Source organism: Piliocolobus tephrosceles, chromosome 11, assembly GCF_002776525.5.
Source record: "Piliocolobus tephrosceles isolate RC106 chromosome 11, ASM277652v3, whole genome shotgun sequence".
Classification (NCBI taxonomy): domain Eukaryota; kingdom Metazoa; phylum Chordata; class Mammalia; order Primates; family Cercopithecidae; genus Piliocolobus; species Piliocolobus tephrosceles.
The window spans coordinates 38,284,240-38,308,136 of record NC_045444.1 but is presented as its reverse complement, the minus strand read 5'-3'; the positions used below and the strand labels follow the sequence as shown (position 1 = coordinate 38,308,136).

Genomic DNA, 23,897 nt, shown 5'->3' with positions numbered 1-23,897 from the left:
AGGAAGGAAGGAAGGAAGGAAGGAAGGAAGGAAGGAAAGGAAGGGAGGGAGGGAGAAAGGGGAAAAGACATCTAGAAAGAAATCAATCTAGAAATTGTATTGATTCTCAGATTCAGAAATGGCCACAGTCCCTTGGCCTTCTTTTTGAAAAGCAAGTTATTCCCAGGAGTCAGCTGTGTTTAACTAGGAGGTATCGATACACTCATTAAAAAATACTGAAAACCTCTTAATAGAGAGAATGGGATGTATCTTTAAGGGACTGTGGGGAGTGCCAACTCCTCTCACTGTGAGGGAATATGCCAAAAAAGGTAATCCATTTAAAATTATATTTATCTATTATATATCATAAAGAAGTCTTCCCAAACCATTTAGCCATATACATTCAGCTTCATCAGTCTGTCCTGGGTAGCCCATCACACTACTTGGGAGCTTCACTATTTGTCATTATTAGCAAGACAGGCAGGAGAACTTCAGTGCTTCAGTGCAGAACAAAATAAAAGCAACACACGACTAAGCTTGTAGCTGGCTGCCTGCCTGCTCGCCTGCCTCAGTTGGCGTTAACTGACACAGACGGTGCCTCTCATTCCTCCAGAGTTACAAAGGCCATTTAAACAGCAGGAATGTCATCTGATAAATCCACACAAAAGCATGCAGAAAAACAGACACAGCTTTAGCCAAACCAGGCCTCTCCACCACCAAACGTGACACCTTTGTCCCCACTACCCCACAGTGTCAGATTCCTCACCATACAGCATTTTGTCTACGCTACCCAGGAAAACAGATGTTCTCAACGGGACAAAGGAACAGACTTTCCTCTAGCACTTGCTCTCGCACTGCCTCTGGCACTTCGGCAATGTTGGGGATCGGGGGGCAGCGGAAGGGCTGCAGAGGAGTCTTTTCATAACCTGAGGTGACAGGTTGGTGCCAATGGCTTCCTACCTTCCTCCCACAGACATGGTAGGCTCATGACGCTCGCCAGAAGTTTGCCATCTGCAACCACTCTTCTATCTAGCAAGGTCAGGAATAAGCCTGAGATCAGAACACAGGCAAGAAAGTTCTCCTCCTTGGAAAGGTTTTCCTGGCTTTCACCAGGGTGGGAGTGGGAAGAGGAGGAAGGCACGCAGGTGACCACTGGACACACTGTGTCCCCATGGTTCGGGCCAAAGGCGGGTGAGTGCTCCCTGGAGTGGGCCAGAGACTAGCATGAGGGAGGGAATGGAAAAGGGGCACCTGGCACCTTTTCTTTTGTTCTTTTTTCCCTAGAGTAGATCTAAAATCATTTTAGAGTTGAAGCCTCAGATACAAATATAAAAATTAAAAGAAGAAGGAAAAAAAAAACTTTCCTCAGAGGGAATGGAAGAGGGCATGTGAATCCAGGATGTCTTCTTCAAGGATAATAATCTCTTGTGTAGGTTCAACTAGAATGTGTGGGCACACCTGGAATCATCATCAGCCGCCACCAAGACCTCCCGCAGACACAAAGTCAAAATGCAATGGATCAAAGCAAAATGGAGTGGAAAGATGTCAAGGCACAGTGTGACCAACAGAAACACATGGCAAATACTCAACACACTCAGTGAGGAGCAACCTACAGAAAAGCTTGATTGGCCCATCTTTTGTGGAAGCAGAAAGAACAGAGAAAATACAAAAAAATTAGATATGGTTAGAGTCAAGTGGCTCAGCAGTTCACGCACTCAGCATAGAATTTCATGCTTCTTGGGTACATTTCACAAGGCAGCGCAGAGCCAAAAATTCATTTCCATTCAGGCCTGCCTCCAAGACTCAACTATTTTGTTTAAAAAATTATCCTCTTTAGAAGAGGGAAGAAAAAAAATTATTTCATCATAGTAGTACCAAACAGCAATACTGAACTGTGCTAGGCATTCCATAGGATAGGAATATTTTTTATATGAAAAACAATCAACCAAAGTCCAAATTCACATTGTGACAATCCAAGCACATCCTCCCAAAGAGACAGCAAAGGTTCCATCTGCTCAGCAGTCTGTCTCAGGTGACCTACCCAGGGAAAGGGAGCCAGATTGTTCTATCACATACTTGAGAAAGCAAGCCTTATTCTTCAAATGCATATTTCACACTACTAATATTTTCTCTATAAAATACGAAGAAAACTCTCAACTAGATAAACTATGGGGCCCTCCTCTTGGTCTTCTGTCTTGGCCACCTGCCCACTGAAGAGATAAGACCCTCCTGTTGCCTGTGGATCCAGAGGCCAAGTGATGTCATAGGTTTCTGACTTCCCAGGAGGCCTGAGAATATTAGCGAGGCTCTGTCTCTTGGTTCTACTGGGGGCATCCTGATTCTGTCTGGCCTCTTGGTTCCAGAGTGAGAGAGAGTTACTGAACACACTAGCAAAAACATCTCACCAAATGGGCTTCAATCACTAAGTATTAGCAGTCTAAATAAGGATGAAGAATAGAGAGGGATTAAAAGCCTTGTAGAAATTGCCTGATCTCAAGCTATCAAAGACTCATAAGGGTCTTGTAATGCTTCCAAGACATCCCTCACAATCATTTAGTGGACACTTATGGAAATAAAGAGTTCCTCTATTTCCACCTACAGTCCTCTAAATTGCATAAGCCACAACAGGGACCACTTCCAAGTATAGCAAACCCTAAAAGCAGTTGGTTATCAGCTGAGCACAGAGCTCTACACATTAAAATATTGAGGCAATTGACAGAGCCAACACATTTTTAAAATCAAGCAGTGGGAAGAGCCCAAGCAAATTAATAAATACATCAATCACACAGGACATGGCCCCTCAGAGGGAAGCTCTGGACACATCTCAGCCTCTGGGCTCTCACTCAGCTAAGGCGGTTCTGAGTTCTATGTTAGTGCTCAGGTGTGTGGAAGTGGGTGCTAAATCACACATTAGTGTTTGTCAGAGACAAAGGAAGCAGCCCTAAATGAGACACCACAGCAGACACGTCTCACAGCAAGTGCTCCCTGGGGGCTACCGAGTGCCTAATCAGGGTGGCCAGGTGCACGGGACAATTACGGGTTTCCACACCCAGTTACTGACAACAGCCTGGTGGTGGAACACATTCCCAGGGCTTGATATGAGGTTTCCTGTTTGTCTGTTTATATTCCATAGTCCATCAGCTCCAGGATGACTCTCCTCCAACTTTTCTCCTTCAGAAGTAATAAAAGTTCTAGAAGAAAGTGGTAGACGGGGAGAATCTTGAAGGGTAGAAATAAGTCACCGATTTACTGTGAACCTTACTGTAAACTGGAATCTTGTTTGTTTCCCTGACAGTTTTACCTAGAAGTCGGGGTGGAAGTAAAACCATGGATCTGATGTGGGGTGAATTTATTCTAGGTGACTTTGGGGCATCCAAAAGGGCTCCAGTCACTGGGATGAATGAGCCCTGATGACCAGCTGGCAGAGCTGCAGATGGGAGCCTGGAAGGGATGGAGATGGGGAAATCTTTACAGCTAAGAGTGGCTTTTAGACTTTGGGCAAAAGGCTCTGAAAACTATCACAGCCTTGGAAATGGAGGCTATTAGAGTGGTAGTTTTTCATTGCAAATCAGAGACCTCATGAACAGGCGGAAGTAAATGAGGAGGCAGAATGACCCCATGTCACAGGGATGGCAAAGCTCAGAGCAATTCCAAATGCCAGGGAAACACTTCAGTACTGGGAAAATGGCTTGTAGCATCAATCTTTGTTTCCGTGAGTCAAAACAAAGAACTCAGATTTCAAGGCATTAGAGTGACTCTCTTCCTCCTGCTCTAACCCCTACCTCCCATTTTATTTCTGGTGAGGTGAGGATGCTGTTTTCTATCTTCTGGTTGGCAAGAGGACATGAATTATTTGGAAGCATTTTAAGGCAGGATAACATGGCTGTTGGCAGCACTTCCTCCTTGAAGTTTAAATCCACTCTAGCAAGCTCTGATGTTCTCAAATGCTCAGAAGACATGCCTGGAAGCCTACATCGGGCAATTACACATAAAAGCATGTTTCCCTTTTATAGATGACATCATAAATACCATTAAAAAAAAAAAAAGATCCAGAAGCACTCAATGTCGGTGCCTAATATTGAGCTTTGACTACTACACGTAGTATCTGTATCGACTACTCCGGGTGTCCAGAAAGTATCTGCTGAACCCACAAAAATGCACTGATCCTCAAGCAGGTAGCTTGTCTCTCTTCCATTCTCTAGGTGGGGCCAGTGAAAGGCAGGAAGATGGTGTAGGAGATCAGAACCTCCATTGTGGGGTATGGTTGTGAAAAAAGACTACTCAGAGCAACGTGCCTCCCATGCATGATGATGTCCCCTCTACTGGCTACATCAGCAGGAATTTCTTACACCAGAAAGAGATACATGTCATTGCAAGAGACCTGGACTTTGAAAAAACAGCTTCAACTCTCCGAGATAAGACAGCCTTTCTGATATGAGTACCTGGGTTTGAATTCTGTGCTCTTACCTGCTAATCCTGAGTTGAAAACCACTGTGGGTGAAGATGTTCCAGGCAGCGGGGGTGCAGAGGGAAGGGGAGGTGCTAAGGGAGGAGCTGGTACAGTCTCAGCTACAGGACCTGGGAGAGGAGGGGGAGGAGGGGGTGGCGGGGGAGGAGGAGGGGGAGGAGGGGGTGGCGGCGGCGGCGGTGGCATCGGTGGTGTTACTGGACCATTTTGCACTAGCAAAGAGAAAAGAAACAGGTGGACTTTGAAAACAGGGGAATGGCTTTCCTGCAATAAGCCATGTGCATATAAAGCCATCTGAAAACAACACACTTAAAAGAACAAAGGACTGTTTACAAAAACCATAAAATGTCCTCATTGACAAATGGGAAAAATATTTCAACATATGTGAAATAAGGATTTATAATTTTAATCTCAAAATGCAAACTGTTAAGAACTACTCAAGAAAACCAATTCTTAAAGAATATGACAACAAAAACGGACAAAGGACAGACGTGGACAGTTGGCAAAGAAGTAGTACAAATATTCCGAAACTTCCTCAGTCCTCCTGCCAAGGCTTCTTACCTGTTTCAGGTGTGTCTGATGAGAGAGGCAGTGGTGGTGGAGGAGGGGGCAAGGGTCCCGAGGAAGCGGCCCCCGTTGTGGGTCCCACAGAGTTACCTGCTACCACTTCTGACCCCATGGACAATGTGCCAGAAGCCACAACTGGCAGTATGGCGATATCCCCATCCCCTTTCTTCTGAATTTTAATGGTCCCTTGTTTCTCCAGTTCATGAATCTTTTTTTCCAGGGTAGACTGTCTTTGAATTGCTTCTTCTTTTTCTTTGACCATTTTTCTTAATGTGTGAACTTGAGTATTTGCATCTTTGTAGATTTCCTGCAATAAAGTCCAAGGTCGAGTTTAACTTCACATAACATTCATACTTATACCAAGTCTGAATCCATCAGACTGGCAGACTGAGGATAAAGAGAAAAAAAGACACTCATATAGATGGGAATTCTTTGGAACTCAGCCAGAACCTATAAAGTCCCATTAATTATTAGCTGTATGCTAGTAATGCATGTAATACATTCTAGCTATTGTTGTTGGTAATGAAGTTCTTTCCATTTAATAAATGCAGCTAACTCGATTTTCCCTGCAGGTGGAAAGAAACAGAGCAGAAATGAGCCTGAATGCTGACTCTGGAATCTCCTGAGGGTGTTCTGGCGGTGCATGTTTTCCTTCCCTTTATTTTAACCTTCATTTGTAACTCTTAGATACACATATCGGCTAACAATAGACAAAAGGGCCCTAAATCAGACTTGGATACAAATCAGACTGGGATTAAAAATCTGCAAAGCATGGAATAATCCACTCATGAGTAGCCAGGGGCTGACTGCTCCCGAATGGCTTTCTCTGGCCCTCACAACGCCCCCTTGACCAAGCTCAGGATAGCGATTGTTATAACATTTTCCCATCGGTAATGTGGTTAACAAAACAGGCCAAAGCTTCCCTTCACTAATTACTTATTTCTGTCTAGGTTTTTAGCAGAAAAACAAAGAAGTTACAATTTTCAATTCAAAGGCTGTCCTGGTTCCTTTTATAAGGGGGGCCCACAGAGGTTCTAGTGAAAGGGTTTTATGGAACTGAACTTCCTTGCTGGGCCTTGTACAAGCGATCTCTCAACACAAACCTCCAGCAAGCAGGGGGACATTCTTCACACCGTCTATTATTAATAATCTAAGAGTCTGAAGTTGAATTGGGTCCATATGCTACAACTGTGTCTCGAAGGCGTGCCAGAAAATAAATTCCCTGGACTGAAGTGTAGGACATGTCAGGATATCAGACACACACAGACACGATAACCATCACATAAAAGGTGCCATTTCACTCGCAGTGTAAAGGCAAGTCATTTGCCTTAAAGCTCTCCAGGCATTTTGGTGTTCTTACAGCACAATTCCAAGCACAGGGACGGCACTCCACAAATACCTGGCACATAAGGCAAACAATACTAAGGCCAAATAAAATAGCTGGGATTAGCTGATAATAAAATGGATTGGTTTGCTTTGTACCGCCCCCCTTTTTTTGGTGAATACCATTAAGCCTAGCCTGTGTTGTATTTCACTGTTTCCACAGCAACCACCAAATCTGGTTTTGAGTGGAAGCAAAGCAAAGAAATACAAAGAAGCTCAAGTCCTAATAAAAATAAATAAGTGGCATGAATTAAATCCATGCTGTGTTTTTATTTCCAACCAAATGGGTGTTCCACGGAATTAACTCAGCCTCCTCCAGATGGGAAAACACTGTTGCTCCCAAAATCTGTGATAAGGAAATACTGAACCCCCCAGTATCTGATTGCACACACATGTGTATACATATGCCGACTATGCGTAGTTTTCATCAGAACATCACCTCTGAAAGGGTTCCAATAAATATGCTGCATCAATGCATTCCTCTGAATGTACTCTGCGTTCCACTGGACAAAAGCTGGAGTACATTCCCAACCGTGCCCATCTGGGCCGCTGTCATCATCATGCTTACCCGAACGACATCCAGCTCCTTGTTCCTCTGCATGAGTTGCTTTTCCAGTTCCACAATCTTGGACATGGCTTCATTCTCTGTGTCCTGCAGTTTTTCAGATAACTGTAAAATTTTGAAAAGAAAGCTGTGTCACAATACAGGATCATCCTGATCAGGCCCTCAGTTTTCAGAAAGTGCAACTCCAAGATCATTAAGGGCCAGGGACCTACATGTGTTCTGCCCGTTGTTTTCTGTAAATGGTAATATTCATAATATAGCTCTGAATACATATTTGTTTCTACCAGGAATTAATTACTTAGACATGATCCTTAATAAGACCCACATGTCCGCTCCTTACTGTTCAACATACACAGTGTGCCTCCCTCCATTTCTGCAGGGGCTAGCAAGGTTAGAGGACAGTAAGGAGAAAGAGGAGGGAAAGTCCACCTCCATCCCCCACCTCCATGCCAAGAAAGGGCCATCAGGCTAAAGCTTTTGAAAATTGCTAACATAGTAAACTTGGTTCTTTCAATCTAGGCAGCCAGTTGAAAAACAACTACTGCTTGGTTTGACCCAAACTACACAAATAATAAAAGTTTGTTGGGCGCAGTGGCTCATGCCTGTAATCCCAGCACTTTGGGAGGCTGAGGCGGGTGAATCACCTGAGGTCAGGAGTTTGAGACCAGCCTGGCCAATATGGTGAAACCCCATCTCTACTAAAAAAATACAAAAATTAGCCGGGCGTGGTGGAGTATACCTGTAATCCCAGCCACCAGGGAGGTCGAGGCAGGAGAATCACTTGAACCCAGGAGGCAGAGGTTGCAGTGAGCCAAGATCGTGCCACTGCACTCCAGTCTGGGCGACAGAGTAAGACTCCATCTCAAAGAAAAAACTCCATAATAATAATAATAATAATAAAAAGTTATTTGGGGAAGCCATTCAAATAAACAGATGGCCTGCTACAAAAGTGGACACATAAGTATGGTCATGCAATGTTGGCTGAGGCTTCAGGAGAAAGACAGGGTGAGCCATGTGTTAAATAGCTGCCTTTCACAAAGGGCTCTAACACTGAGCAACTTCTGATTTCTAACATCGCCTTTAAATTCATTACAAGTAAAGAAAACCAGGGAGGCAAGGTAAGGAGGAAGAGTGGAGATTTACACTGATCGGGTTCAGCATATAACACAAATCTTCTAAGGGAAGATATACTGGGCCTCTACAATTCTCTTTTGAAGCGGATGCCAGCTGGGCCACAGCAGCACATTTAAAGGGAGGGTTTCTGGCTCACCAACTCGGCGTACCCACAGCCATGAGGAGACCCATTTTCAGAGTGGTGGGGAAAGGTGAAGGAAACTGAGCATATGCAGTACTCTTTAAAAAATGTGGAGAAAAATAAATGAACTGTTCAAAGGAGAAAATAATAATCCTCTAAAAGGAGACACTTCATTTCATAATCAAGGAAAGTGCCCATCAGACTCACCAAAAGAATTTGGTCTTCATAATGCTTGGGTGTTTGAGAAGCACCATTTTTCTGTTAATTCTTTTACTATTGAAATATGTGGTTAATGAATGAACAAATAACCTCTAAAGGCCCTTAGAGTCATATTAGAATCAGTCTATGTCAAGAAAAATCCCTCAAAGAAAAATGAGACGCTGTCCTGTGATAGAGCTGACAATGATACTGAGGACATTCTTCAAAGAAGAGGATATATGACAAAGCACACCGATGTCCTTGAAAATGCCTATTGTTGAAATGACTCTATTTAGAATTTGAGTACCGTAAGATGGGAATGTTCAGACGTGCATCACAGAGACACCAGCTAATCCTGTCCATGGGCTTGTGTGGACATAGTTGATAAGAAGATACCTCTTCACCTCAGGCCAAATTCCCATATTTCATTTCCCTCTAATCTTTTACGTAATGCCAATCATCAAACTCCCCCACTCCGCTTGAGCCTATAACCAAGACTGCCAGGAAATGCACCTCAGCAGAAACTGAGCAGGTAAGTGAGCTAAAGCAAAGCAACGGATTCTATTTCACTTTACATTACACATCTGCTTTTTGGAAAGAACATAGAACAGCTTCTGATAGCTCTCTATTGCACAGTATGGCCCGTTCCTATACTCCAAATTCTTTAATTTGCCACCATAAAAGCTGACATTAATTCTGTTTTGCACCCAGCTGAAATAGAAGCAGTTTTTCCTTTTCTGAGATGTAGTTACATGAGAGATGTTTTCTTCCAGTTCTTCCACCCTCTCCAAGGCAGCATTCTTAGTTTCAGCATCTTCCAGCAGAGCTCCTACATCAAAAACGTTGTCCAGGTAAGCCTGGATCTGGACCTGAAGCTTGTCACTCTCAGTGTGTTTCAGCTTCTAAAAACCAGAATAGGAGAGAACGTGGTGTTAGCTCATCTGTGGAAATGGAGTATCATTTCCTAACAGTCTGTCTTTTTTGTGTTGTTTTGTTTTGTTTTGAGATGGAGTTTCACTCTGTCACCCAGGCTGGAGTGCAATGGTGCGATCTCAGCTCACTGCACCCTTTGCCTCCTGGGTTCAAGTGATTCTCATATCTCAGCCTCCTGAGCAGCTGGGATTACAGGCCCGTGCCACTACACCCAGCTAATTTTTGTATTTTTAGTAGAGACAGAGTTTCGCCATGTTGGCCAGGATGGTCTCGATCTCCTGACCTTATGATCTGCCTGCCAGCCTCCCAAAGTGCTGGGGTTACAGGCGTGAGCCACCGTGCCCAGCCAGTCTATGTGTTTTCTTTGTGACAAATAGTCCAGCCGTTTCTAAGAGAGAGCTTAACATGTCATCTTCCTTAAGAGAATTATGGAGTGACTGCCTAAGGCGTATCATCAGATGACTTTCTGGTGAATACCCTCTACCAAGTGCACACACATTTTTCCCCGAATCCTTACTGTCCCATGTAGTTATATTGCAACCTAAAACATTTTGATATATGTGAAATTGGGATGACAGAAAAATTAAAAGCAGCTTTGACAGATTATAGTCACAGCCACATAAAACCTAAGGGGTATCTGTGTAGTGGAAAAGACTGGAGTGTTTGGTATCTTACCTGGTTAGTGACAGTGGTTCCAGTAGAGGAACAAGGTTAGGCGAGAGATGGGGCAGACAGTGATAGAGTTTATGCTTAACCTTGGGGATTATTGTAGCACAAATTGCTAGAGCCCAACCTCCACACATCCCTCCCTCGGTCAGTATACCGCATGAACAGATCAGAAAGCTTTCCCCAATTCACTGCCTCCCAAACTAGGCATCCTGCAGTGACTCAGCTAGCTCTGGAAACTAGAGGTCAAAGAAATCAGCGAATCTTCCCTACAAGTAACATAAGTCATGACTTTCCCTAGGGAACAGATGAGTGATTAGAATAATACCTGGCACATGGATGATGCCAATCAACATTACTGAACAAATCAATGGCTACTTACAAGGCTGGGTTTTTGTAAACGAATGAAGCATTTATATATCTTACATTTACATTACTCTTCTAACCACCTCTATTAGGTTCCAGAGTCAACACACCATGAAGTTCAAGAAATACAGAGTTTTGAAAAAAAATCTTACAGTTTTAAGAGAAATTCCACTCTATATAAATTTTCAGAAAGATGGATTTCCCCTAGGTTTAATCTGGAATTCTACAATACAGCTTCCTATGAAGAGAGAATGTTCTACTTTCCTTTATGAGTCCCAAGTGAGAATGGCTTCTAAATAAGGGCAAAGGCTAGAACAAAAGGAGAAGCAGCTTAATGGGATTTTTCATGATCTTCACAATGAATAACAGGTGTTCAGTGATAAGTTGGTACCTGCCATTATATTCTAGAGCATAAACAAGCTCTGCTCAGACACCACAAAACCAAACCCAGAACACCACTAGGAATTTGTACATCTAATTTTTCAAATACTGACACTTTTAGAGCATAGGAGAAAAAGGGATAGACAAACCTTGATCTAAAAGTAAGAGTCTTTCTGTACAATACTCTGCCAGTGATATAAATGAGTCTTTTTAAGGAAAGCAATTGAAACAACACTTTAATGGAAATCTATTCCACCTCTCCCTGAGTAGTCTTTAGACAAGAGTAGGCCCGTCTATTCAAGGGCAGCCCAGCCAGTCTAGGAAGCAAGGCCTTCAGGTTGAGAGTAACCACCTCTGTGATTCGTCTCCCAGTAAACTGAGGGTACAGTCTAGGCAATCCCTTGGGTTTATCTCTAACAAAGATGGGCAACTGAATGCTGGAGATGCCCAAAGGAAGTACTTCTATATTCTTCATAGCTGGAAACAGCCTTGACATTCAGATCACTGGCTGGGTGCATGACTTGAGGCAGGGGTTTGAGACTCGCCTGGCCAACATGGTGAGACCCCGTCTCTACTAAAAATACAAAAATTAGCCAGGCTATTCGGGAGGCTGAGGCATGAGAATCGCTTGAACCCAGGAAGCAGAGATTGCAGTGAGCCAAGACTGTACCACTGCACTCCAGCCTGGGTGACAAAGTGAAACCTTGTCTCAAAAAAAAGGAAGGAAATTGAGGTCAACAATTCTTGCTGTATCACTAGACCATTCCTATACAAAAGGGAAAACAAAACTGCCTGGTTCCATTTCTTTTCTTTTTTTAGACCCAGGGTCTCACCCTGCCACCCAAGCTGGAGTGCAGTGGTGCAATCACAGCCTGTTGCAGCCTGGAAATCCTAGACTCAAATAATCCCCCTACTTCAGCTTCCCAAGCAGCTGGGACCACAGGCACGTACCACCACACCTGGCTAATTTTTTAGTTTTTTGTATACATGGGGGTCTCACTATGTTGCCTAGGCTGGTCTTGAACTCCTAGGCTCACGTGATCCTCCACCTCAGCCTCCCAAAGTGCTGGAATTACAGGTGTGAGCCACCAGCCTTTTCAAGACCATTTCTGATTTTCACATCAAGTTTCTGTTTCTTAATAACTGAAGAACTTCAGGGAACTGGCTAACCACTTCTGCAAGGGAGTAAGAAAAAGGGAAACTTTAAACCTCCTTCTCCTAAGAACTAAAAGTGGAACTTCTAAAGCTACAAACACTTGAAGCAGAATTTAGCAGCTTCAGGAGGAAGTCTCTGGTGTCCATTTCCTCATTGTTTTTTTTTTTTTTATGCTCTGAGCACTGACTCATCACTGTACAGTCTTGGCTTGACTTTCCCTGCCCAGATGCGGTCCCCAGAGCAACCAAGAATGCAAATTGCCCAATAGCCCAGAGGAAGGATGCAATGAGACTTGACCCAGACGAAGCTCAAAAGCAGAGGAAAGCTGCAGCAAGGCTGCAAGAGGTTATCTGACTCCCGTACTAAAAGGCTGCTAGCAGAAGATGGCCTGAGGTCCCAGGAGCCCTGCAAGAATCCAGCATCTCTGGCAGAATACATCACTCAGCTCAGTTCCCTTTAACTGGCACTACAGTAGTCGACTGCACTACAGTAGTCTAAGCATTCTTTAGCTGCTATGGAAGCGTACCTTTGAGGGTAGGCAATATAAGAAGTCAATTCTTATATTAGAGCCAAAGGTTACAGCTATACTCACATCCAAGTATTCATCCAGGCCTAATTTGGTAAATTCATACTGCAGGTGAACTCTGAAATTCATATCTTCTACTGAATGGACTACAATATTAATAAACTGCATAGAAGCCACCTGAAATGAAATTGTCAAGGGGTTAGATGGGCTCCAAACTTTTTTCTCAGTTTAACTGCAGACATGTGCTTTCAATTTCACAAAAGAGGCTCACTTACCGATTTCCTTTTCCTTCATGTCATTGGTTCTTTAAAAATATTTTATAATTATTTTTAAATTCAAAAGTCACAGAGGTACCACAATAAGATACCACTTCACAACCACTAAGATGGCTATCATAAAAAAGAAATACAGTAACAAGAATTGGAAAGGATGTGGAGAAATTAAAACCCTTGTCCACTGCTGGTGGTAATGGAAAAAAGGGTGGCCACTTTAAAACGTGTGACTTTTACTCCAAATGATAAACACAGCATTATCATATGACCCAGCAATTCCGCTTCTAGATATACAGTTAAGAGAAATGAAAATATATGTCCACATAAAAATCTGTACACAGATGTTCATAATAACATCATTAATAACAACCAAAAAGTAGGAAGAACCCAATGTCCATTAACTGATAAACAAAATGTGGTATATCCATACAATGGAATATTATGAAACAATAAAAAGCAATCAAGTACTAACACATGTTACAACATAAACTTGAAAACATGTTAAATGATAAAAACCAGTTACAGAAGACCACATGTTGTATGATTCCATTTATATAAAAAATCCAAAACAGACTAAACTATTGAGATAGAAAGCAGGTTAGTGGTTGCCTAGGGCTGAGGGTGGGATTTATGGAAGTGACTGCCAATGGGTACAGGACTTTTTTGAGGGGGTGACACTATGTCCTAAATTAGATTGTGGTAAGGGTTGTACAACCCTGTGAATAGCCTAAATAGGCTCTGGATTATAAATAAATTGGGTGAATCTGATGAGATGTTAATTATATCTCAGTAAAAGTCATATAGGTATATAAAATAAACTGTGTAAATTACTATAGGTTTGTTGTACAACATGTGAATATTATTACAAAGAACTTTTAAGAAGAACATTTAAATCACCTACAATGTCACCACAAGGTAACCACATCTAAAAATTCCCTGTGAGCTCTTCCATATCAACGGGATAGTCACTTGACCCATCTTTACATATAATCAACCAGTCTGCATTCCCTAAAAGCTTGGAATTTACTGCTTTCTCCCCACCACTGCACCAGTGGCTCTGAGACCTGCCAAAGAGAAAACCAGTCCCAGGTTTGGTGAATAAAAGGACAGCATTCAACAGATCTATTTTGCTTTCCACAGTGACAATCAGTCTATTTATGGTGGAAACATCTTACTAATGCTTTCCCTCCATGGCTGTCACCCAGCAGAGTCTCCGGCAAGGAGGGAACATGACTGAGGGATGCGGAGTCACACTTATTCTGAGAACCACCTTACTCCTCATCTCTCTCCAAACCTAATTTCCTTTACGTTTACAATTTTTTTTTTTAATCGAGTTAGATTATTCTTTGAAGATATGGTATACATTGGATATCTTTGGAAGATGTGTAACCTCTCTAGCTTACAAAAGGACTCTACTGCAATTTACTAAAAAAAAAAAAATCACCTCGGGTTCTATCACTAAATGAGCTTTAAAAAATATATCTTTACAAAGGCAGGTACAAAATACAAACTAGAAAAATATTTTTTAAACAAAATAGTTTTTGTTTTCTTTTGTCCACAAAAAAATACAGAAAAAGGATAAAAATGTCTTACATACTACATTAGAAAAATTTATATTATATGTTATGAGGAATATCTTGTTTCAGAGGTTGTGCAACCTAATTGTGTTCTCAAGGCAGTTTATCAAAAGCCTCATTTTCTGGAGAGAAAATACGGCTGGATTCTGACATCTTTCCATTTCTCTTTGGAAAACAGGTCTAAACGATCTACTGGGTTTTATGATATGCCTAAGAGGCGACTATCTGAAGGTGACGCATGAATCTAGCACATAGAACTTGTGTAATAGCAGCCTCTAAATAAGGTACCTCAATGCACGTATATGTGAATAAATGAACGGACAGAAAATAGAACCTAGTTTGTGTATGGATAGTGCAGGTGTTTTAAAGGGCTTTATATAATTGTAGTTTCAGCAGAAACTCAAATGGCAAGGAGGTCTGGCAGGTACCATAAATGAGCATAAATGAGCAGGCTGGGCTGTGTATCACACAACAGGGAACGGTGTGGACTGTGACAAACTAGAGAGGACATCTTTGGACTAAAGCAATAGGGGCTGCTTGGCCCCAGCAGCTGACACTCTGCAGTCACAGGGGCCTCGTGTTCTCAGACGTTTTCTGTTTCCAAGCAAATCAGATGTGTATTTTTATGCATCATACTCAAATTGCTGAAGTAGGGTCATCACTGTCAGGCTGAACTGACAAGCCTGTAGGTTGGCTTTAGTGTGAGAGCCTCCAGTTTGCAACCTCAACTCTAACAGAATGAATAAGTTCCCCTAAAATGGCACAAGAAAGAAACTGACATCATGAGACAAGGCACCAATCTCTCTACATATTTATCACCAGGGCCAGCATTAGCCTTAACTTCTCTAAAAAATCCTAATAACAAGATTTTAAAAGTCAATGTAAAAGTGTCCCTTGTTTCATGTATGTGTGTGTACATATACGTATATCTATAAAGTGTGTATACACACATACACACACACACGCACGCATGCACACACTTTGAAAAGCAAATAACATGCTTTATGCAACAGAAAATCTTCTCTATAAAGGATTTTCTCTTTCTCACTGATTTTGGAAGGGGATGAGGGCTAGGAAGTGTATAAAACTTGAGGACTCCAAACATTTTTTTCACAAAAAGGGTTACAAATCGGCAAAGCTATGTTTCATGTTTTATAATCACTGAAGCAATTCAAATGAAAACGTCACTTGGCATCCTAAGCATAGGCTCTGCAAGGTAAGAAGTGATTGGTACGTCTGCTTCAGGTCAGAAGTGGGCTGGGAAATTATACCCCGGTTAGGATCTCCTGGGTCTAGAACTTCCCTAGGGCAACTGAATCGGGTCAACACCTACAGATCTGGGTGCACTCAAGGGTAAAACTTCTGGAGAAATTCACTATGGCAGATTCTATTTTCCTTCCAGATTAAGATTTACGTGTATGAATGCCGAAGTGCTGCAACTCACTTTGATGTTCTTCTTATCCGAGAATGGCAGGACTGCTGTGGAACCACATTTTGTATGTCACCTAACCTGCCAAGGAGAGCCCCAGTATGATAATATCCTCACAGAACTACCACAGCAGGAAAGAGATCAGGGAGGAAAAAATCACTACTGCATATTCATTTTGGAGATACATACAGTCAACTCTACAAACCAAAGCACTTTAATTTTTAAGAATATAGTCTGGAGAAGGGCACTGGCAGGGGCCTGCAAAAATAAAAAAGGTCAAGATTGCTTCTACCCTAAGGATTCTTATGCAGCATCATCAACAATTAAACAATGGCAGCATTTGCACCAGGCATGGCTGTTTCCAACTGCAATGGCTTCCCCTTTATTTGCTGTAATTGGTACTTTGGTCTTTACTATACTGTGTATGTAAGGAATAAAATTGGAAATAAAAGAGAAAATACAGATTAAGAGGGACATTCTAGATTGGATCTACAGCATATTAAATGCAATTCCCTGTCCTTTGTAATATAAATACGTGTGTGTGTGTGTGTGTGTGTGTGTGTATTTAGGAAAAAAGTGCTGAAATTGAGTTTGCTTTATTGAATACTGAAATAACTCACCATAAAATCTATGTTATTGTCTTCATTCCTGAAATGTTCCATCAACTTCTCAAAGCGCTGTTTTTCTCCGCAAACCTGAAACACACATTTTCATTGTCCATGTGACTTTCTAAACATAAACATTCCAAAATTAGATGCAGAAATTTCAGCTTAATAATGATTTCCAGAATATGTATCTTCTTCTCTCTCATAAACTATTTCCCTTCTGAGCTAGTTAACTCACAAACAGCCATATGAGCTGGAACCAAAAGCTGATGCTGGTTTCTTTTCCATATTCTATTGATATTTTGAAATCCACATCAAATGTGTTTTTCTTTCATTGGTTGTCTTTGTAGTCTCACCAATTTTTTAGTATGCATTCAGAATCCAAGAATGTAGTTCACGGTAAAAAAAAAAAAAAAAAAAAGACCCTAGTTTCCTTTTGTAAAAAGGAAAAAAGACATGCAAAAATATATGAGTATTTAACTTCTTTAAAAGGCACATTTAAAATGTTCATATTATATCTACCTGAATCAGAAAATCTCAGTGCATAAACTACAACACAGAAAGAGACACTGTGGAGGCTATTAACCCATGTGAGTATAGAGATCTGCAGTAATTGGTGAAGTAGCATCCCAGAATCCTGAAACACATGCATTCAGCTCAGTTAATGTTTCCATTGATCAGATAAAACAAACATAAAATACTGGTAACTCCAGGACCCAAAGGTATTTGCATATACATGAAATAAAATACATGGAGCTAAAAAAAAAAAAAAAAAAAAAAGTCAAAAAAGATTTCTATCAAGTGACTCTCTGGGGACTTTTTCCTTTCTTTTATTTAATTTTGGAGACAGGGTCTCACCCTGTCACCCAAGCTGGAATGCGGTGGCATGATGATTACTTCATTACAGCCTCAACTTCCTGGGCTCAGGCAATCCTCCTGCCTCAGCCTCTCAAGTAGCCGGGTACAAGCATGTACCACCACGCCCAGGTCTGGAGACTTATTTTTAAAGTCAAAGGACAAACTTTCATTCTGTCAATGTCCTTGGTTGACTTTTTGGGGGCAAAGTCCTATACCCACTGGTTTATTCATTTTACCTTCAGAAAACATTTCTCCGAACCACTCCTGACTGTTTGCTGCATTAGTAAGACACAGTCCCTCGGTTAACATTTTGCTAATTTAATCGAGGTTTCACATGCTAAACTCCAAATTTTCTGATTCCATTTGTGATCTTAGGGATAACTCAGGTCAATCCTCAAAAATTCTTCTAAAATGTCATTTCATAATGCAGCCCTTAATTCAGTCATGTGAAACTCCATGTGAATATATATATATTTTTTGGTGAAGAGAAAGTCCCACGAAGGCAGGAATTCTGTTTTGTTCACTACATAGCACCTATATCAATGCTTGGCACATTGTAAGTTCCCAATCATATTTGTTAAATTGCACCCAATAGAAGATAAATGAGTAATTATGTTAAAATTCACTTCACAAAAGGATAGATGACTTCCTGTTCTCCATGATGAAACATTCAACCATGGTAGACAGGCACCACCGGGGGTCAATCCTCAGTGGTGGCCGTCTCTAAACCATAGGCTGGGGATGTTAAAGTGAACAGCCTTCAGCCTCTGAGGGCCTCCTAGTCTCAAAGCAGTATTTCCAACAGATTCAGACCACCATTTACTGCATTTTCAGGACAACTCTCCGTGCAAATTTATTTATACCTGCCTTAACAAAAAATAATTTCAGAATGCAGAGGGACAGTGCAAGGAAGGCAGAGTCTAAAGCAAAGTCTTTAAAATTGGCCTGGCATGGTGGCTCATGCCTATAATCCCAGGACTTTGAGAGGCTGAAGCAGGAGGATCTCTTGAGCCCCAGAATTCAAGACCGGCCTGGGCAAAATAATGAAACCACGTCTCTACTAAAAATAAAAATTAAAAAATTAGCCAGGCAAGCACCTGTAGTCCCAGCTACTCAGGAGGCTGAGGTGGGAGGATACTTTGAGCCCATGAGGTCAAGGCTACAGTGAGCCGTGATCATGCCACACACCAGCCTGAGCAACAGAGCCAGACCCTGTCTCAAAAACACATACACACACATGCACACACACACGTCCAATCCCACACTGGAGAGTCTGATTCAACAGGACCAGGCGGTGCTGGGGGGACATGGGTATGCATAATTTTAAAAGCACCACGGATAATTTTGATGCTCCACGATGGCTGAGAACCAGAGATTTAAGGGGTTACCATGTTCTGCCCCCATCCTCAGCTGGCCCCTCTAGACAATATACAGCGATTTCCTAGAAGTGAAAGGTTTGTTGAAGGGGGTGAGGCAGTACAAGCCCAGCTCCCTAGACTATGACATCAGCCATATTATGCCCAAAGAGACAAGGCATCCCTTGCCTGCAAAAAGGGACCCGTGGGTAAAAACCCTGAGGTTTTACATACAAAAGGTCAGAACTACAATGTGAATTTTCTTTAGCAGAAACCCCAATATAGACTGGGCACAGTGGCTCTCACCTGTAATCCCAGCACTTTGGAAGGATGCGGCAGGCAGATAACCTGAGGTCAAGAGTTCGAGACCAGACTGGCCAATATGGTGAAACCCTGTCTTTACTAAAAATACAAAAATTAGCCAGGAGTGGTGGCATGCACCTGTAATCCCAACTACTTGGGAGGCTGAGGCAGGAGAATCGCTTGGACCCGGAAGCAAAGGTTGCAGTGAGCCAAGATCATACCACTGCACTCCAGTCTGGGTGACAAAGTGAGACTCTGTCTCACAAAAACCGGTTTACTTCAGTCTTGTGGGTGATTGGTAGTGGCAGTAAGAGAAGAGGAAAAGAGGCCATCCTGAATTTGGGGAGAGCTACCAGCTCTCCTGAGAAGCAGACCGTAACTAATGTTTGGCTGAGGGACTAGGCACACGCTAAACTAAATGAGGCAATAGCTGTTCATGAACAGTGACAACAAAAACAATTCCTAGGCAGGCAAAGCTCTTCAAAGAATGTTAGAAAGCAGAAAAATACTTTGCATAATCTGATGCTCTCAATTTATGAATTAGACCTACACAGAGATTAAACCTCTCTAACCTGATGAAAGGTTGAGAGAGTGGCAGAACCAAGGCTAGAACCAGGTCCCCGATGGCCAGCCTGAGGTTCCTTTTCTCACATAGCCCAGAATGCCCATATAAACATATTCCACTAAAGAAGGCAGTTAAGGCATTCCAGCATTATCTGAGACACACAGAGATGAAAAAATGTTATCACTAAAAGACACAATCATTATACCATGCATACTTTGACATCCCTGCACCAGAAGCTCCCATGGAACCTCTAAAAATGATAGATTCCTAGAATCTATATTGAGACGTACTGAATAAGAATCTCCCCAGAAGGGCCTAGAAATCTGTGAATACTCGTGGTTGCTGGACCAGCATCTGGGAACCAATGGTTCATATAATATCAGACTAGTTGATTAAACCCTCAGCCTTTCTGACTACCAATTATAAACTGATTTACTAGATCATTAAATCTCCAGCTCATTCAGCTTCTAACTGAGCAACACAAACAGTTACTGTAACTGGGTATCATAGGAATGCCACAAGAACTGACGCACTGCCCCTGCATAAGTGCAATGAATAATGAGGTAACCCAAAAATAATCAGGGGGGTGCATGTTGGGTCTTAGAAAAAATAGGTTTTAAATGGCTGGAAAGCACATGTGGACAGCAACAAACTACTCATAGCCTGTTACTTTAAAAGATGGCATCAAATATAGAACAAGTAACACTAGATTTCATGGTGAATAAGGATCCCAAAAACCACAGCACTAGCCTGGCAGACAGACCTGAAGTAGATGTTAAGAAGAGCCTTGAATATATGTGTTTCTTTAGAGATCCCTCATTCTGTCACAACAGACAAATCCCTGCTGAGAACATGTGTGTTACAAAACAGATAAATACCTTTAATCTTAAAAAAAAAAAAAAAAAATCAGACTTAAATATCTTCCTATTTATAGCTGCTATGAGCTTGGTGAAAATAATCCAAATGCACAACGTGACATTACCAAAACAAATTCCGGCTTTGGGAAACCTTGAAAGCAACAGAGTGACCACTCTCCACGGTAAGGACTAGAAGGACGCCCTACTACCACAGCTCCACCAGGCCCAGGACTGCTTTGCTGCCAGTCTCAACTAATGAACTCAGGCTTGCGTTTCCTGACATGTTCCACAGGCACAGCATGGATTCCAGAGTCCCCCTTTGTTTCTAAGGAAGGAAAGGAAGCATGCAGGCCAGATTCACATTTGTTTCTCCATTACTTTAGCAGTCATTAAACAAGTGTACACTACAATCCCACAGGAAACAGGAAGATATGTTTGGGGAAGGTTGGTAAAAGTTGTGTACCACATCAAAGGAAAGTCGTCTTCATTCATACTGCTCACATCTGGAGCACCCACACACACTGGGTGAAACAGGACCATCACGGTGGACCGTGCTCTCTCCTTTGTGGTGGCCTCTTTAGAAAATCGGTGAGGATGAAAGGAACGAGACACTAATTTTCAGTTATTTTCAGAATCCATGCATTAGCCTGCATGGGAATGAACTCAAGCGCTTCATCAAAACGTTTACAAGAGCCAGGAGCATATTTGCACATGTACATCATTACACATTCTATATGGGTGCATACCACTTCCATCTGCCCACAAGGGCCAGATAATACACGGTACAAAAACTTTTTAATAAAAAAGCTATATTCTTGCAACCGAAACGTGTCATTCTTGACTTTTATATTCACTGGTATATCTCATTCTCCCACCAGCTTTGATACCAATTTCCAAATCAGTAACATGTACTCTATTAAGTGGGGTGGGGAGAAAGTTTAAGACCTACAGAAAAACTGAGCTGAGTAGAGTGGCAAGGAGCCCTTTTGTGCACTGGACTGCCCTATCAGGAATCAGACCACTACTGCTAGCAGCTGGGGCTACCAGAAATTAAGTAAACCAGCAGACAAATAAAAGTATATGCCCTGGAAAAGTATGTACCCCACTGAAAATCAAGAGGCATCTTCATTATAAATCACTATAAACTGGTTGCATGTGAATAAATTCACGATTCCAGTTAATGCTGTGTAAAGTAAAAATGATCAGGCTCCAATCCTGGACCACAGACTTCATTCTGCTAACACAGCCACCTATATGCCCATCCCTGTGGGGTCCTGCCTGATACAACTGCCTCTCTTTGAACCTTCAAGCTCTAACACTGATGGGGATAAAGGGCTATAGGGTAGAAATGGGACTATGTGGCATATTAGATGAGATTGTAAAACCTGGGTTGTAAGTCACAGTTCGGCCACTACCCTGTTGTTAGCTTGGACCACTCAGCAAACATCCCTGGACTTCAGTTTTCACACCCATCAAGTTGAGAGACTTAGGCTGGCCACAGTGGCTCACACCTGTACTCCCAGCACTTTGGGAGGCCGAAGCAGGCGGATTACCTGAGGTGAGGAGTTTGAGACCAGCCTGGCCAACGTAGTGAAAACCTGTCTCTACTAAAAATGCAAAAATTAGCTGGGCGTGGTGGCGGACACCTGGCTTGAACCCAGGAGATGGAGGTTGCAGTTAGCCGACATCGCGCCACTGCACTCCAGCCTAGGCGACAGAGCAAGACTCCATCTCAAAAAAAAATAAAAATAAAAATAAAAACAAAGGAGAAGAAACTATATGGGTTACAGAGCTTTGGGAGTAAGGGGGAATTCCAAGTCAGGGGCTTGGCAAAGAAAGGGAAAGCCTAAGTAAGGTTCTTGAGAATTCTACCCTCACTATCCAGATCTTTTCTTATACTTACTTAGTGGTCTGATAAGATTGCTTTTGAGGAGAAAAAAAAACGTTTCATTGCAAATAAAAAATTTGAAAAAAAATCTCTCCCTCAGTACTTCTTGAACGTTTAAAATTCTCATTTAGCATGGCAATAGAACACGATATTGCCAAGCTGACTGGCATGGAAGCTCCACAGAAACAAATTCAGAGGAATGCACTTGGCTGTGCCGGCCCTGAGTACCAAACAAAAAGGTCAAACCACTCTCTCGCCCCATGTGGTTTACTCCTGATTGTGAAGCTGGGAAATCCCACACCCTGTAGAGATAACGTGGGCCACAACCAGGACAAGCAAGATTCATTTTCACGTAAAGGAGAACTGAAGCAAAAGCACAACTTCTGCCAAAAAAACTCCAACTATGTTCTCCAGCATCTGTGAAGGAGATTTGTGAACAGTGCCCCAAACCGTTTGGATTAATCTGGGGCCCTGGATGCAAAGGTGGCTATAGTTTAAAGCATCTCAAAGGGTGGGAGGCCATTAGGGGATGCTTTCCCTAAAGGTCAATAGTGGAGACGAGACGGTTTTACAAAAACTTTGGGTATTATCTTGCCAGCCAGATGTTGAAGTGAACACTTGCCGTCCTTCAGCCACCTCTCTGTCCCTCTTCAAGGTAACAGTCTCTGGCTTTCCCCAGCAACAGCTCCCAGGAAAGCAAGCAAAGTCTGTAGCCAAACTGAGGCCTGACTCTTATGAGATGGCTATAAAATATGCTTCTGGGTTAGTTATATAAAAATTAAAGGCCCTTTGCTTAAGTGTTTCCTTGTTGCCCTGTTGCCTGGCGCCTGCCTCAATACTTTCTTTTTCTCTTCTTACAATAGGCCCCTGTGATCTGCAAGGCTCCCTGCAGGAAGGCACCGTTTTAGAGGCACACACTCTATTATGACTGATTAGACAACCCTTCTCGGGGCCTGCCTGAGAACAAAAGTTCCGTTTTCTTTTCAGAGCCTCGTGAAGTAAACAGTTATTTCATAGTTAGTCCTAGGTGAAAACCATCTTTTACCATCTACGGAGTGCACCAGCAGTCTGAGGGTTACTGACGCCATAATGGCCCAATGAAACCACTTTTCTGGGGTATTCTGTGGCTGTCAATGGTCTGTTATTGTTGTCTCTTGAAGTGATTGGACATTTCATACACATACACCAAGCGGCAGCCGTGACAGAAGCAGATCACTCCGACCGGCTGCTGGCTCTCATGTCTGCTTGGGATTTAACTGTGGATGTGTTCATCCAGCTGAAATGCTCTGAAACTGAACAACCTTATCTCACTCCGCTAAAACAAAAACTAATGAAAGCTAAGCAACTAAATGTATTCTATAACCTAGTCAACACTTCTCCTTCATAAATACAACATTTATATCAACCCTGGACCAGGAGATGACTATGAGCCTGAGGTTTCATCCGCATAATGCTAAACACCCTTGTGAAAACTTCAGTAACTTTTCCAGATGTTTCCAAATATCCAGATGTTTGGCAGGAGGCACACAGAGCAGCCAGATGACTGTCTTACTTTTCACACCCATATTTTGTGTACTGAACAAAGAATCCAAAGATAGAAGCAAAAGGATAGTAAAATCCCCAAAGGACGACTCACTGACACATCACCCCTTAAACTACTCCTCTAAAAACAAAAAGATGACCTTCAATAAATTCTAGAGAGTAAAACTCCTCCTTACAATAGGTCATAAATGATCTCCTTCCAA

At 42.2% G+C, this 23,897-nt stretch overlaps 1 protein-coding gene across 5 annotated transcripts in view; it reads right to left on the bottom strand.

The window, feature by feature from the left end:
- Positions 1-23,897, bottom strand: part of FMNL2 (formin like 2) — a 315,818-nt gene that overhangs the window by 25,750 nt on the left and 266,171 nt on the right. For all 5 annotated transcript variants that reach the window (XM_023217434.1, XM_023217437.1, XM_023217436.1 and 2 more), the window contains 6 exons: positions 16,342-16,416; positions 12,510-12,620; positions 9,168-9,317; positions 6,966-7,067; positions 5,009-5,321; positions 4,447-4,659 (listed from right to left, as the gene is read on the bottom strand). In XM_023217434.1, the coding sequence (XP_023073202.1) occupies positions 4,447-4,659; positions 5,009-5,321; positions 6,966-7,067; positions 9,168-9,317; positions 12,510-12,620; positions 16,342-16,416 (964 nt within the window). The remainder of the gene's footprint in view (positions 1-4,446; positions 4,660-5,008; positions 5,322-6,965; positions 7,068-9,167; positions 9,318-12,509; positions 12,621-16,341; positions 16,417-23,897) is intronic.